Source organism: Sycon ciliatum, chromosome 7 (assembly GCF_964019385.1).
Source record: "Sycon ciliatum chromosome 7, ocSycCili1.1, whole genome shotgun sequence".
Lineage (NCBI taxonomy): Eukaryota > Metazoa > Porifera > Calcarea > Leucosolenida > Sycettidae > Sycon > Sycon ciliatum.
In genome coordinates this window covers 19,051,885-19,068,030 of record NC_088649.1, presented here as the reverse complement: position 1 = coordinate 19,068,030, position 16,146 = coordinate 19,051,885, and the positions used below count along the sequence as shown (strand labels likewise).

The following is a 16,146-nucleotide window of genomic DNA, read 5'->3' as shown; positions in this document are numbered from 1 at the left end:
CCATACTGCCCGTTTGAAGCTCAAACCAAGAGCGACATATCTCTCAACAACCCCCCCAGGGCTCCTCAAAGCTGAAAATAAAATATCTCCAAGTTTTGGGGGCTTTTCGCCGTGAATCTTCACTTTGCGACTAAAGTATTCAAAGCAGTGCTACAGTTTCTGGGTCATTGAATGTGGGTGCCAGCGGCCTACAAGCAAACCAAAATCAAATCAATGCGACCATCCCCATTGCAGCTGGGCTGTGTTATAGAGAGGTGCATTAAAATTGACAGGTGGTCAAAAATAGTCAAAATTTGACAATTTCTCACCTTACTGCCTGTTTGAAGCTCAAACCTTGACAATGACCGACTTAATTAATTAAGGGGGCAGCCTACCCAAAAATTTCATATGGCATTCAATTGACCGTAACTTTGGTGTTTCTCAATGGATTTGAGTGAAATTTTGACCACACACTCCTGCCACTATGCTGGCCCTCAGGACATGATTTACAAGTTCTTGCGCCTCACTGACAGGCTTTCCAGGCCGGAAAAACTCAAATTTCCGGCATAGTGCCACGGTGTGCGAGCCACCCAGGAGCCAAACAAATGCATTTACAACTTTTTCACATTTTCGTGCTCATTCTGTTCGTGCGCGGGACTCAAACCTAGAACAAGTCCAGAAGCAGCCATGGGTGATGGGGTAGGGCCCCTCAACGAGGCCCTGGAATCTGTCACAACGGAACGAGTGGGCGTTCTCTCACACACTCCCACAGACCCACGTCAATTTTTGAATTTTTTTAGGTTTAGCACGTGCTACGAGGTCGTACCTTTGATACAACATCCAGTGCTGGGACCTCCACAGCAAGCCATTTCCACAGCGCTGCACACCAAATCCAGGATACCCTCAGAAACCGGCAAAGACTACCACTCACGTTTCACTACTGCCTAGTACTGAATCCTACCTGACTTCTTGACACGACTCAAACTTGCCAAAGTCACTAAATCAACGTCAACTACAATAATCAAGCCACATATCTGCAACGTCACGAGAGTGCTGGCAAAAGTCCTGCTGCACGGCGGCGGGCTTCGCCCGCTTCGCCCGCCGCCGTGCAGCCCAATACGTGGCTCAAAAACCTGATTTTTTGGACTTGGAGCAAAATTCTGTATACTTTCACGTGTTTGCATCATACGACAAGTTGCGCCCGGTCTGCTCACATTCAAATACAGTGCTGCCAACAAATGACAGCGTGCAACAAAAAAATCTTTCCTTGCAAGGGCACATGTTCGGCCATAACTCTTGAACGGCCGGTCAGATCGGGACACAATTTTCAGAGAATTTGCAGCTATTCATGCTCTTTCAACTGACGTAGCACTCAATATGAATTTACAAATTCGATTTTTCACCGAATTTTTGGGTAGTCTGCCACCTTAAATGGTCCACACATTATTATTGTATGATGCAATGCTATTAATATTAATGTAATTATGCTTTCGAGTTTGTAAGCGATGCCATGCCATCATCACCGGGCAAAATTCCTGTGCAAATTTTTCCTGTTTTTTCACATTGTCGCGTTGCTGCCGCTGTAGGGATCACGTCTGGAAATGATTTGTGATTCTGATGTTGTTATTTACTTATTTACTTGTCTTTCTCTGTGATTTGTCATATATCTTTCTTTTTTCTTTTGTTCTTTTCTTTTTTGCCTTTTTTCAACTTCTGCCCATGACATCCTTCACTCAGCTCGTCAGCTGTAACATAGTCATCACCATGACAACTGTTGTGAGAAGGTGCTCGCTGCCAAGAAGGACGCCATGGGCAGAACTTGAACAAGACAAAAAAGAAAAGAAAAAGAAAGATAAATGACAAATCACAGAGAAAGACAAGAAAATAACAACATCAAAATCACAAATCCTTTCAAGACGTGATCCCTACAACCAAGAGTACAAATTCCTGTGCACCCCCCTGTGAAGGGGTCCGGTGACGCCCTGCTGTTTGAAATCTTTTGTCTGTGCCCGTGTCGTTGTGACTTGCAATGCAAGTGCACTATGTACTGATGTACTGTCTTTACACGTATGTACAGAAACAAAACAAATGCAGTTTTCAGTGCATGGACTCGGCTACTAAAACATTTTGTGGAAGCAAACAAGCCTTCTTTGTGATCTTGGTAATTTTAGCTCAATCGACTCTGCACTTCGAGCTAGATGTGTCCGTGGGGTATTGTCCAACTAGAACTGGAGTCCTCACGTGCCCCAGGTCGCGCCGAGCTAATCACGTTTGTCAGCAGAACTCCTGCCCGCGACTCAACACATTTATTCCGTCCGTTGTCATCCCCACTGCGAGTGGGGAGCTTCATGCCCACGATGAAAGAGAATGTCATGATATTTTGAATCCTTCATCAGAGAAAGCTATTTGAACTCAAAACGACACAAGACAATGGCCATGATAAACATACTCGATGTGACTGGCCTCCAATCCAAGTGCTGCAAGAGACTGGAAGTATTTTTCAAAACAATGTTTTGAAAAAAAGCTGAGCGCTCGAGTGCGGTGAACACGGCCAAACGCCATGTTTTCCTTGGTAACATGACGTAAGCCGCATTATCACGATGGCGAGTTGCAGCGCTGATCTTGAAGTACTGCGGCACCAGAAAAGTGTCCTAATTCTACCTGAGCCACTGAGACGGCGGGCAAAGGAGATAAGGGGATAGAGAGAAAGAGGAAAGAATGGGACCAAAGAAGCAAGTGAGAGAGAAAGGAGATACGGGGATAGAGAGAAAGAGGGAAGAATGGGACAAAAGAAGCAGATGAGAGAGAAAGGAGGTAAGAGGAAAGAGGTGGAGAAAGGAGTTGCAGAAGCCTGGGATAGGGTGCAGTATTTGTAGTTAGTTGTGTGTGTGTGTGTGTTTGTGTGTGTTTGTGTGTGTGCCTGTGTGTGTGTTTGTGTGCGCGTGCGTGTGTATTTGGGCCGCGATAAGCTAAACATGTCTTTGCGTTTTGAAAAAAAGTTGAGAAACGACGGAATGAAAAAATATTTTGTCGAGTGTGTTCACGCTGCGCTTCAGTCATGAACCGGGACGAGCGGTGGATGGCGACCATCTTTTAAAATATTGTTCAAACACTTGGTTGGCGGTCTAAAAAAATAGTTGAATTAGCCCACTCGCAAATACAAGTCAATGTCTGCATCTAGTGATACTATGGCTGCTCGCAGGGCCAGATGATTGCTGTTCATTGTGCAGGTTTGGTCAGGTGTCAGCAAGTCCGTGGTGGTGGGTCTGCAGAGCGATGATGACAAATTTTGGGGATCTCAGAGATATTGATGTCGACAGCGAAGCTGAATCGCCCCCGTCGCCCACAGTAGGCTAAGAGGCACAAGTTGTGGGCGAGTACATTAGAGCACGAACTGCCTTACGACGTTATGTGCCGTTCAGCTCTCAACAGTCGTCGTCTGACGCACTCTCGGAAGCGCAGGTGACAACCAAAGGTGTCAGTGCCAGAATCGAAAGAGTATGCAAGTGCAACGCCGCCCAGTGGATCATGGTGCTTTCCAGGAAGAACTTGGTCCATGACTTGGAACTGATGTCGTTGACATGCTCAAGTCTGTGTCATCAACTTTAGTTCCTTCGTATTGTGCTCCTCCACAAAAGCCACTAAGTTTGTCTGTGTGTCAGACTGTGCGAAAACTGTCATTTTCTATTTCAAAGTATATATTTTAAAAACGGTGCTTTGGTGACTGTTAGACTACTTTGGTGCCCTGTTTCACCTTAAAGAGGTCATGTAAGGTCCCAGCAAACTGTTTTCTGGAGGAGCTGATTGTGGCCCATAATGTGAATTGCTTCTTTTCACCACAGCATGCAGAGCAGTTGAAGTCTGTTGCAACTAAAGGTGAACTTGATGCCACTCGTCAAGATTCAACACAGTCTGTACTTGACTTGAAAAATGAGATGATCGCAGCAATGGAGGAGAGCAATGCAGTTTTGACTCAGGTACTACACAGTATACACACTGCCTTTATCATAGGGTTTCTTCCATTTTAGAAACTTTTCAGTGGCCTGCTTGAAATATTCCAGTTCAATTGTCTACCAAATATTTAATGGAGCACTCCGGGAATGTTTTCGGTGGTGTGTTCTCTTCATGCGGGGTCTTATTTGGCCCCCAAGGAATGGGGAATTGCGAAAACTAGACCCAAAAAGTCGATATATGAAGCCAGGGAGGGCCAAGTTTGTCTCCTCTTTTGATGGTTTTCATGACGTCACGTGTGATTAGTATTCAAATTCTCTGCATTTGCAGATCTTAGTTGTTTGAATTTTCTGGTGATGAAGAACGTTGTTTGGTCGACATTCCCAAGTTTCACAACTGCGGACGTACTCTAAGGAACCTAAAGGACCTCCTGAGGTGCCCCTGGTAGAAGCGCAGCCTGATGAGGGCCAGTAGATTGGAGCGGATGACGTCACTGGTCCGAGTACGAGGATCCCGAAATTCTCTATACGCCGTGAGGCATATGGTCAGAACAGTTTTGTTTAGACAAGCTGACGCAAAGTCTGGGTGATGTGTAACGCCTGTCAAAGGGCTGTCAATGCTAACAGCTGCAGCGCTCTCTCGACAGCGAAGGTAATCGACTGCCCTCTGCATCACCCCACATTTCTGGCAGGAACACCAATCATTATTTCCTTGTCGACCAGTGAAGTCGTCCGCTCCAATTTCCTGGCCCTCACCAGGCTGCGCTTCTACCAGGGGCACCTCAGGAGGTTCTTCAGGTTCCTTAGAGTATGGTCGCAGTTGTGAAGCTTGGGAATGTTGACCAAACATCGTTCTTCATCAACAGAAAATTCAAACAATGAAGATCTTCAAATGCAGAGAATTTGAATACTAATCACACGTGATGTCATCAAAACCATCAAAAGAGGAGACAAACTTTGCCCTACCTGGCTTCATATAGCGACTTTTTGGGTCTAGTTTTCGCGATTCCCCATTCCTTGGGGGCCATATAAGGCCCCCATGAAGAGAACACACCACCGAAAAAATCCCGGAGTGCCCCTTTAACCCTTTGAAGCCCAAGGACGAGTATACTCGTCGAAACGCGCACTATGTACGCATTGAGCATTGATCATTGTACAAAATTAATCATCGTATCTCCGTTGTCCTTTCTTTGATTTTCAGAAACGACAGCTTGTTGGAAAGGTAAGGAAAAGACCTTTCCAGCGGTGTGTCATTTGTAGCAGCGCGATGCGAAATACCCGAGCGGCAAAGACCAGAACGCGGTTGCATACTTCTGAACTGGAGAATTTTGAAATTTTCGAGTAGGGCTCGCGTGCGCATGGGGTTACCCCATGACTCATACCAGTGCAACACATGCGTGATGGATACCAAGATGACCGCTTGAGCTTCAGCAGCACAAAGAACTTTGAATCGTTGTTTTGTGTTGAGTATTATAAAAAGTCATGAACCGAAGGAAATTTATGCTGTGGGTGGTGTATCTCGTTCAGGCGCAATAGGGCTGCACTCAAGGGACTTGGAGGCGCTTCTATTGCTTCGGCTTAGTGTCTAGTCTATATCTTTGGATGGAGACGATCACAAGCTTTTCAGGGAGCTCCAGATAATGAAACTCCATTGCTGGTAGCCCTTTCCCAAAGGTGCTTTTTTAATTCGCACTTAGAGCTTTTCGCGTCCCTCAAAATATGCTTAAAAAGTGCTCTTTTTTCAGTGAAAACAGGCAAAAAGTGCTCTTTTTTCAGTGAAGCATAGCCATGATACATGTTCAGATATGAACCCAAGCTGAGAAATGAATACGCACTCTTCCATTTATGGGTCCACGAAGGGCAAAACAGGAAGTAAAGTTCAAAAAACCCACCTTTTACAGCATTGTACACCGGGTACAAGCTTCACCAACTTGTTGCCCCCCCCCAAAAAAAAGCGGCGTACCAAGGCCCGGGGCGCCCATCAAGCACTCGGAAACTGTGATCGCATGCATGAGCAAACAGATTTTAGCACTTTATCACCGAAAAAAGCTCAAAAAGGGCGATATTCACATAAAAACGCAATAAAGGGCGATATTCACATAAAAACGCAATAAAGGGCGAAAGAAACGGGCTTTTAAAAAGGGGGAAAAAGGCGAGCACCTTTGGGAAAGGGCTAATTGCTGGTGAGTAAATTATGAAATTTTGAAATCGACCATCCGTGGTTCCGTGCAGCGCTGTGCGAGTGCCTGGGAAATCAGAAAACCCAGCGGGCTTCAAAGGGTTAAACCAGATTTAGGGAATATAATAATACTGTATGTTCCTAGAAAGGAATACTGAGAAATAGAGCTGAAACGAACTTCAAAAGCTGCTTTACGATAACACGTATAGCTTAACAAACGATATGACACTCATAAAAAGGACACACTTCAGGCTCGTTACAAACATCTTGAAAGTTTTTGTCTTGACAAGTATATTTTCAAGCCTTCTTTTTATGAGTATTATCGCATTTTTGTCTCAGAGGAAGCTGTTTACTTAAACAATATAACCATATTGAATTCATGGATAAGTCAGGATAACCAAACAGAGCATTCTGATTTCTGACTCTTGTCGTGAGAACTTATCGTACTCGTCATCGTCACTCTGCAGACAGCGATGGCAACTTTGGAAGACTCAGTTCCTCTTCCTCCAGCTCTTTGGCCAAGCTCAAAGAATTCGATCCTGAGCTAGTATTCTGGTAGCGAGCCCCAGGCAATACGTTGTTGACGGACAGGAAGATGGACGCGTCGATGTGAGCAGGGGACAAGCCATTGCGGAGCTTGGTCACCAGCCAACCAGCAGCAGAGAAGATTCTCTCAGATGGCACTGACGTCGTGGGCACAGAGAGGTATCTCCTGGCGAGAGTGGAGACACCAGGAAAGCGGTGCTTATTCTTTCTCCACCACTCCAGGGGCCTGTCATCTACATCCAGATCATCTTCCACGAAGAACAACTCCACTTCCCTGTCTCTGAGCTGAGTTTCAGCATCATCATTGGTGGTGGATGGGACGTCTTTGCTTGGTTGACTGCGACCAAACAGGCGAGACAGTTCACCAGACGGCGTGCTTGCCTTCTTGCGAGGTGGCTCACTTGCGCTGGTCACGGCCGCACTCTCTGCAAGCAATGACTTCACGTGATCTTTTGCTGCAGATGCTTTTTCGTCCTCCAGAAACTGGAGGGACCGGAAACGCGGGTCAAGTGCAGCACACACTAGAGCATGTCCTGGATTACCTTCAGTGGCTGTGCATCAGCATTCAGCTGGCGCTGCTTGCTTTCCAGCGCTTCCGCAGCCAGACAGGAGTGCTTGAAAGGCCCAACAAGCTTTCTACACCGGGACAGCAATTTCGCTACGACATCCAAGTCAAGGGCATACCGAATTGCAGCCTGAAGGCGGTAAGCAATTCAGACGTTACTCTCCCACCCGTTCTCTGCAGCCAGGATACGACATGCAGCCACCATATTCCGGGCCTCGTCATGGCTGAGGGCAACTAGCTGCTCCACCTTGATGCCGAATCTGCGTACCACATATTGCGCACAAAGAGCCAGCTTCTCCGCAGTGTGGCTACCAATGAATATTGCTGTTTCAAGCACACCATTCACCAACGTCCATTTGCCGTTGACGAAGTGAACAGTGTGCGTGACGAATGACTGCGTCACTGTGGACGTCCAGCCATCAGTTGTCAAAGAAACGCCCGCCATGCCGTCGGACCGAATCAACGCCTTCAACTCGGACTTCCAGAGCGAATGCCGTTTGTCGAGTAACTTGGCGAGATGCGTCCGCGACGGAATCTTGTATTCGGTCTCAAGCAACTTCAGGAGTTCGACAAACTCAACGTCGGCTACGACAGATAGTGGTCGCAGTGAACCAACAACCCAGTCGAGGATGTGTTCTGTGATCACACCAGCACGGCTCGAATCCCAGGTCCCGGCAGAGCTGGCTTAAAAAAACCGACGAGACAGACTTCGTTCCGCAAGAGGTAGTTGCTGACACCTCTGGTGTTTTACCTCCAGCAATAAGAGCATGCTACTCCTTATGATGTGTCTTCAAGTGCGAGAACAAGTTCGTTGTGCCACTTGTTCGCACGAGCGTTTGACTGCACAAATTACACTTTACCGATCAACCAACCTCTACGAAATATGCCCGTACTGGCGACCGTTTTGTTCTAGAAACTTTTGCCGACATCCCTTCTGCCGCTAGCTCGCGTAACAAAAATGAACTCAGACCTTGTCCTGTCCAAAGACAGAAAATACAACCTTGGGACACACTGTGACTTTCTTCCCGACAAAAAAAACAACAACAGTAACAGTTCACCACAGCCACTTTCAAGTTCAAGTACCGGTACGCATCAGCAGCTGTAACTGACTTCAGTCCAAACTGTCATAGCCGAACGCGGCTGGACAGAGCTAGTAGTAGTGTACATGATGTAGTACGCGCGCTTGCTGGATCAGTGTACGCACAAACTCTACAGTAACTGTCTACCACCAGTGTACAATGTAGTAGTATATATAGTGGACATGTGCCATGCCAGTGCACAGCGTGGTTTGGACCCCGTACACACAGTAGCACAGTGCTGCAGCACTCACAGCACTGTTAATTAATCGCGTTCTGGCACCTCACACACGTGCACCTACATGTACATTGTTCAGTAGTATTGTTATATCGTTAGTGACAGCTAACGATATAACGATAATTTCCTTAGCGATTAGCAAACGGTTAACGATCATATCGTTTCAGCCCTACTAAGAAACAGTGGTAAGAATTTCTGATATTCGGCAAGGAGGCAACAATTTTAATATCGCAATAATGAGGACGCGCTTAAGAGAGCATGTCTGAGAAATCCAGAAAAGCTGGGCTGGGCCATATCTCCGATTTCGCTCAAATTTTGCAAGTAGGTTTCCTTTGGGGTCTGGGGACCACCTCGAAATGGGCCCAAAATACGACTGAATATTGGGTCCAAAAAACGAGAGCTGTTACAGCGTACACGATTGAGCTCAGAAAAAACCACCAGCATGCCAACATTACCTCACCTGAGTAGTCTTCACATCACCACCACATAAAGCCATGTCTACATCCAGGAAAGCAATGGCCATCATCTCCAAATATCACTAAATTGCATCGCTAAGATAGCCAAACTTCAAGGGCCATAGCGGGAACCATTTACGGCGTCTATTTTTCTGAACCATGCACTGCAGAACAGTGGACTGTGTCCACTACCACCCAGGACATGTCTCGTAAAAAGTGTTCAATGTTTTCTAGAAATAAACAAATTTGAATATTTTCACTTCACCACATTGCAACACTGCCATTGAGAGAACCACACCCTGCGCAAGCGCAGCCTTCTCGGTATAACTAAAGCTATGGAGGGAAAAAAGGGGTACATGCATTAAGCAAGACAGGGTGAGCGGGAAAAGAGGTGCATGCTTTAAGCGAGACAGGGTGAGCGGGAAAAGGGGTGCATGCATTAAGCGAGACAGGGTGAGCGGGAAAAGGCGTGCATGCATTAAGCGAGACAGGGTGAGCGGGAAAAGGCGTGCATGCATTAAGCGAGACAGGGTGAGCGGGAAAAGGCGTGCATGCATTAACCCTTTGCGTGCTGAGTACGAGTTTAGTCGCACTTTATGCATGACCTGATCCACTACGTACGAGTTAACTCGCAAACAATCCGCGTGATATATCGCGGTGCATAGACCAGTGTACAAACTTTCTTAACTTCGTCAGACATAAACGCATAGCGACAATCAAAACACCGTTGGAAAGGATTTGACCTCATCTTTCTGGGGATATAAAGTTCTTCGCAATAGGATAAGAATTCATTGAGCGGTGACAAGATGAACACAAAAATCACGGCCCAGAGTGAACGCAATTTGTTTGTTCACGACTTATTTTTGTTGAGGAGCGTGCCAGGGGATTTCCCTTCGGCAAGGCGCATGCGTTTTGGACATCAAATGAAGCGCTTGGATCTGAGCTTTGCAGAGCAGTTTGAATTGTGAAAATCTGTTGAATTTGGGCAAGAAGCCGAACAAGAATGTGAAATTGAGTTGTTGTGTCGTTCCGAGGCACGGTGGAGTAGTTCGGAGAGGACTGGAAAGACTGGAAGTATTTTTCAAAACAATGTTTTGAAAAAAAGCTGAGCGCTCGAGTGTGGTGAACACGGCCAAACCCCATGTTTTTCTTGGTAACATGACGTCAGCCGCATTATCACCATGGCGAGTTGCAGCGCTGATCTTGAAGTACTGCGGCACCAGAAAAGTGTCCTTATTCTACCTGAGCACTTGAGACGGCGGGCAAAGGAGATAAGGGGATAGAGAGAAAGAGCAAAGAATGGGACCAACGAAGCAGGTGAGAGAGAAAGGAGGTACGGGGATAGAGAGAAAGAGGGAAGAATGGGACAACAAAAGCAGACGAGAAAGAAAGGAGGTAAGAGGAAAGAGGTGGAGAAAGGAGTTGTAGAAGCCTGGGATAGGGTGCAGTATTTGTAGTTAGTTGTGTGAGTGTGTTTGTGTGTCTGTTTGTGTGTGTTTGTGTGTGTTTGTGTGTGTGTTTGTGTGTGTGTCTGTGTGTGTGTTTGTGTGCGCGTGCGTGTGTATGCATTTGGGCCGCGATCAGCTAAACATGTATTTGCGTTTTGAAAAAAAGTTGAGAAAAGACGGAATGAAAAAATATTTTGTCGAGTGTGGTCACGCTGGGCTTCAGTCATGAACCGGGACGAGCGGTGGACGGCGACCGTCTTTAAAAAAATTGTTCAAACACTTCTTTGGTGGTCTAAACAAATAGTTGAATTAGCCCACTCGCAAATGCAAGTCAATGTCCACATCTAGTGATACTATGGCTGCTCGCTGGGCCAGATGATTGCTGTGCATGGCGCAGGTTTGGTCAGGTGTCAGCAAGTCCGTGGCGGCGGGTCTGCAGAGCGATGATGACAATTTTTGGGGATCTCAGAGATATTGATGTCGACAGCGAAGCTGAATCGCCGGCTAAGAGGCACAAGCTGCGGGCGAGTACATTAGAGCACGAACTGCCTTACGACGTTATGTGCCGTTAAGCTCTCAACAGTCGTCGTCTGACGCACCCTCGGAAGCGCAGGTGACAACCAAAGGTGTCACTGCCAGAATCGAAAGAGTATGCAAGTGCAACGCCGCCCAGAGGATCATGGTGCTTTCCAGGAAGAACTTGGTCCATGACTTGGAACTGATGTCGTTGACATGCTCAAGTCTGTGTCATCAACTTTAGTTCCTTCGTATTGTGCTCCTCCACAAAAGCCACTAAGTTTGTCTGTGTGTCAGACTGTGCGAAAACTGTCATTTTCTATTTCAAAGTATATGTTGGACTCAGTAGAGCGTCCAGCCCCTATATGATGTCCAACCCCTATATAGAGTCCATTGGTCCAAAATCCACTGTACAGAGTCCAAACTTGGAATCAACTGTGAGCTCAAAGTTTCGATGGACATCACTCCCTGTATAGAGTCCAGCCAATTGGCTTCACCCCTATATAGAGTCCATTGGTCCAAAATCAACTGTACGGAGTCCAAACTTTGAAATCAACTATAAAGAGTCTTTATGTGGACAACACCCCCTGTATAAAGTCCAGCCAATTAGGCATCCCCTATCGAGTTCGAAAATAGACATAGGATCCGCTGTAAGCAGTGAATATTAACCAGAAAACGGCCTCTGCCTTTAATCCTTTACATCATTCACTTCTCAAGATAAAAAAATATGTATTGAGGCGCCACTGCAGCCACGTCATTACATGAAAAACCCTACAAACACCATCCTCAAACCAAGTGGTCTCTTCGCAGACGCTGCAACTTACAATATCTCAATCATGTAGTGTTGCCAAATTATTGTGCACGCACACACACATGCACACACCCACACAACGCCAAGAAAATACCTAGAAAAAAACCAAGAATCGAAAGAGAATAATGGAGAGCCCAGGATTAATTATTTGTTTTCAAATTATTGTGCGCGCGCGCGCGCGCGCGCACACACACACACACACACACACACACACACACACACACACACACACACACACACACACACACACACACACACTTATACAACGCCAAAAAAACACCAAGAAGAGAGTAGAGACACAATACACACGCAACTCCAACAGCCATGCAAACGTCCACCCATTTACATGTAAAGTCAAGAGGGATAACAAATAATTATACGAAACGAATGCGTACGGGGACGGGTACACGCACGTTTACATACACGTAGTAGTGTAAGAGAGTAACATAGTGCAGTGGTCAGCATAATACTAGCACATGCTGAGAGTGCAATAGCAAGCTTCACCATTGCTCATGGCCATGCAAATGTTCAGCAGCACTCAGTTCCGCAAGCTTCTGAAGATCAGCACACCTGCAACAAATAGATAGCACAAGGATACGCTTATTACCGTAATGATGCATGGGAGCACACAACTACCAAGTTCTCAACGAATGTGATGCTCAATGAAAATCAATCCACTCAAAGACCTGTGAACAGGTGATGGTGGGTACAATAATCTATTAGTAATACGAGGAATAAAATCGTTTGTGCACACTCAAAACGCACAGACACACCAACATACATGTAGTGTACACAGTGTTTCACTTCACTGCAACTAAATTGAAATGAGATGATTTGAACAATCTGTACAGCGTTGCTGTCAGTCAGTCTTCCCCAAGATGGAAATGCAATGATTTGTTGTCACGAGGCAGTTTCACTGACACAATGTCATGTTCGTGACATCAAAACGGTTACTTCAGGGAATACGAGTATTAGCTTGAGAAGCTTTTTCTTGTCATTGGCATACAAGCAATCCTCCTAGTCCTACTACTACTAGTACACTGGCACTGCGTTTGTGGATCCCATTGTATTCGACATCATACTACAGGAAGAGTGTCGTGGAGTTCACATAATTATCACAGGGATAAAAATACATTTCTCATGAAATAAAAATTGATGATAGCTAGACGATCATATACGATTGATGCAAAGTCCTTGCAGTCCTTGAGGACTATTACGAAGTGGTTGATTACTTTTAGGGCATTCATTCAAGCAACATCAAACAAACGCGATACGCTCCTTGAAAATGGAAAAAATTCAAGCATAACGACAGAACAGCAGACCAATCGAAACGAGTAAAAGCTTCCTTACCTCAGTCATCGTCCTGCCATGTAGTTGGACAGCCTTTTGACACGGTGGTACAGGCAGCTCTTGTCCAGTCAAACAGGGGTATCCTTGTGGCGTCGAACGAAAGAGAGTGTCAGTGTATCTGACTCGTCAGATTGCAACTGTGCTGAACCTTTCTCTTTCTCCGCTTTCTGCTTTCATCCCTCGCTCTGATGAAACCGTTCAAACGTCTTACTGGCAGCAATGGCCAGCCAAACAGGGGATCCTTGTGGCGTCGAACGAAAGAGAGCGTCAGTGTACCTGACTCGTCAGATTTGAACTGTGCTGAACTTTTCTCGTTCTGCAATTTCTGCTTTCATCCCGCGCACTGATGAAACGTCTTCAGAGAACCACAAGACGCTTTCCAGATTTGATTTTGAACGTCTCCTTATCCTCCTTGGTTAGCTCGAGACAGATTACTGTCAGCAACTGCACAGCAGAATTGGCAGCCATGGCTGAAGTGAAGAAAGGAATGCGCTGCCACGAGGCAAGCAAAACTGAAATTTTTTTAAAAATGTGTTCTCTTTCGGGGCACAACACACAGGACGGCGTGACTGGATAAACTGGACTCCTGGACCGTGAATAGGGGACTTGTAGAAAAAGTGTACTCCTTATAGGGGATTGCGCGGCAGGATGAAGCTGATCAAAACTGAGTGGACTCCTGGACTCTGTATAGTGGATTTTGGACCAATGGACTCTATATAGGGTGCTGGACATCATATAGTGCATGGACTCTATACTGAGTCCTACATATATATTTTAAAAACGGTGCTTTGGTGACTGTTAGACTACTTTGGTGCCCTGTACCACCTTCAAGAGGTCATGTAAGGTCCCAACAAACTGTTTTCTGGAGGAGCTGATTGTGGCCCATAATGTGAATTGCTTCTTTTCACCACAGCATGCAGAGCAGTTGAAGTCTGTTGCAACTAAAGGTGAACTTGATGCCACTCGTCAACATCCAACACAGTCTGTACTTGACTTGAAACATGAGATGACCGCAGCAATGGAGGAGAAGAATGCAGTTTTGACTCAGGTACTACAGCAGTATACACACTGCCTTTATCATAGGGTTTCTTCCATTTTAGAAACTTTTCAGTGGCCTGCTTGAAATATTCCAGTTCAATTGTCTACCAAATCTTTAATGGAGCACTCCGGGAATGTTTTCGGTGGTGTGTTCTCTTCATGGGGGCCTTATTTGGCCCCCAAGGAATGGGGAATTGCGAAAACTAGACCCAAAAAGTCGATATATGAAGCCAGGGAGGGCCAAGTTTGTCTCCTCTTTTGATGGTTTTGATGACGTCACGTGTGATTAGTATTCAAATTCTCTGCATTTGAAGATGTCTAGACTTTATCTTTGGATGGAGATGATCACAAGCTTTTCAGGGAGCTCCAGATAATGAAACTCCATTGCTGGTAGCCCTTTCCCAAAGGTGCTTTTTTAATTCGCACTTAGAGCTTTTCACGTCCCTCAAAATATGCTTAAAAAGTGCTCTTTTTTCAGTGAAAACAGGCAAAAGTGCTCTTTTTTCAGTGAAGCATAGCCAGTTTAGATATGAACCCAAGCTGAGAAATGAATACGCACTCTTCCATTTATGGGTCCACGAAGGGCAAAACAGGAAGTAAAGTTCAAAAACCCACCTTTTACAGCATTGTACGCCGGGTACAAGCTTCACCAACTTGTTGCCCCCCCCCCCCCAAAAAAAAAGCGGCGTACCAAGGCCCGGGGCGCCCATCGTGCATTCGGAAACTGTGATCGCATGCATGAGCAAACAGATTTTAGCACTTTTCCCCCAAAAAAGCTCAAAAAGGGCGATATTAACCTAAAAACGTAATAAAGGGCGAAAGAAACGGGCTTTTCCAAAAAGGGCCAAAAGGGGGAAAAAAGGTGAGCACCTTTGGGAAAGGGCTAATTGCTGGTGAGTAAATTATGAAATTTTGAAATCGACCATCCGTGGCTGCGTGCAGCGCTGTGCGAGTGCCCGGGAAATCAGAAAACCCAGCGGGCTTCAAAGGGTTAAACTAGATTTAGGGAATATAATAATACTGTATGTTCCTAGAAAGGAATACTGAGAAATAGAGCTGAAAGGATATTCAAAAGCTGCTTTACGATAACACGTATAGCTTAACCCTTTACCGTTTTAGGTATTTGTACAGCAAAAACCGACCGTCATTATTCATGCCGTAACTTTTTTATTTTTCACTTTTATTATGTACAAAATGGGGTGATTCTGAAAGTAAAAACCCTCAGGAATGCGATGCAACAACTTTCAAGTCCAGAAAACGAACACAGATTTCACTATTTAGCACTAATAATTATTAGGATTTATTGCCGATCGGGCAAACTGTTGCAATATGCAATAAATCAGATCCTTGCACTGGAGTGGCTCCCTCAGGTAAGTGGATACCAGGTTCGTTCTCTGGGTGGAATGCAGGAGTGTTACCAGTCACAGCAGTGTCAGCATTGTCCCAAGTATTGCAAATATCGACTAGTGCAGGTTGCACCGCTGGCTGTACATAGTACCTGTGCACCACGACCTCTACCGTGACGACGGCCTATTCCAAGGCCGAATCCTCTCTCTCTGCCACATCCCCTTCCACCATTAGTGGCACTCATCTCAGCGACACTGTTGTCGTCTGTGACATCCATGTCACTCTCACTGGCGCTGCTTTCACTCGCCATGTCATCGTCGCAGTCGTCGTCAGAATAAATATTTTCAACAGGATTGTCTGGCTCCGCAAACTCATCTTCGCTGGATGAAACAGCGACAGAGTCGTCAGGAAGGGTCTCCAGAAGCGAAAGAGCTTGCTCCGCGTCCATGGCTTGCACAGCAGGGCAGACAGCCGTGAGGCCAGCTCAAGCAAAAGTCGAAATAATCTGCAGGCAATACCAAAAGTCGCAGGGTACGCACTTTTCCCAAAGCGCATTTTTCAAGTCGCGATTTTCGCGATTTTTTATATTGCATCACACACAAAAATTGTCGGCACCCTCTGCGCGTACATCTTGGCTACCAGTAGGGA

At 45.9% G+C, this 16,146-nt stretch overlaps 1 protein-coding gene across 3 annotated transcripts in view; it reads left to right on the top strand.

Moving 5' to 3' along the window:
* Positions 1 to 16,146, top strand: part of LOC135821161 (tripartite motif-containing protein 2-like) — a 274,795-nt gene that overhangs the window by 83,224 nt on the left and 175,425 nt on the right. For all 3 annotated transcript variants that reach the window (XM_065334230.1, XM_065334229.1, XM_065334228.1), the window contains 2 exons: positions 3,822 to 3,956; positions 14,027 to 14,161. In XM_065334230.1, coding sequence (XP_065190302.1) covers positions 3,822 to 3,956; positions 14,027 to 14,161 — 270 coding nt within the window. The remainder of the gene's footprint in view (positions 1 to 3,821; positions 3,957 to 14,026; positions 14,162 to 16,146) is intronic.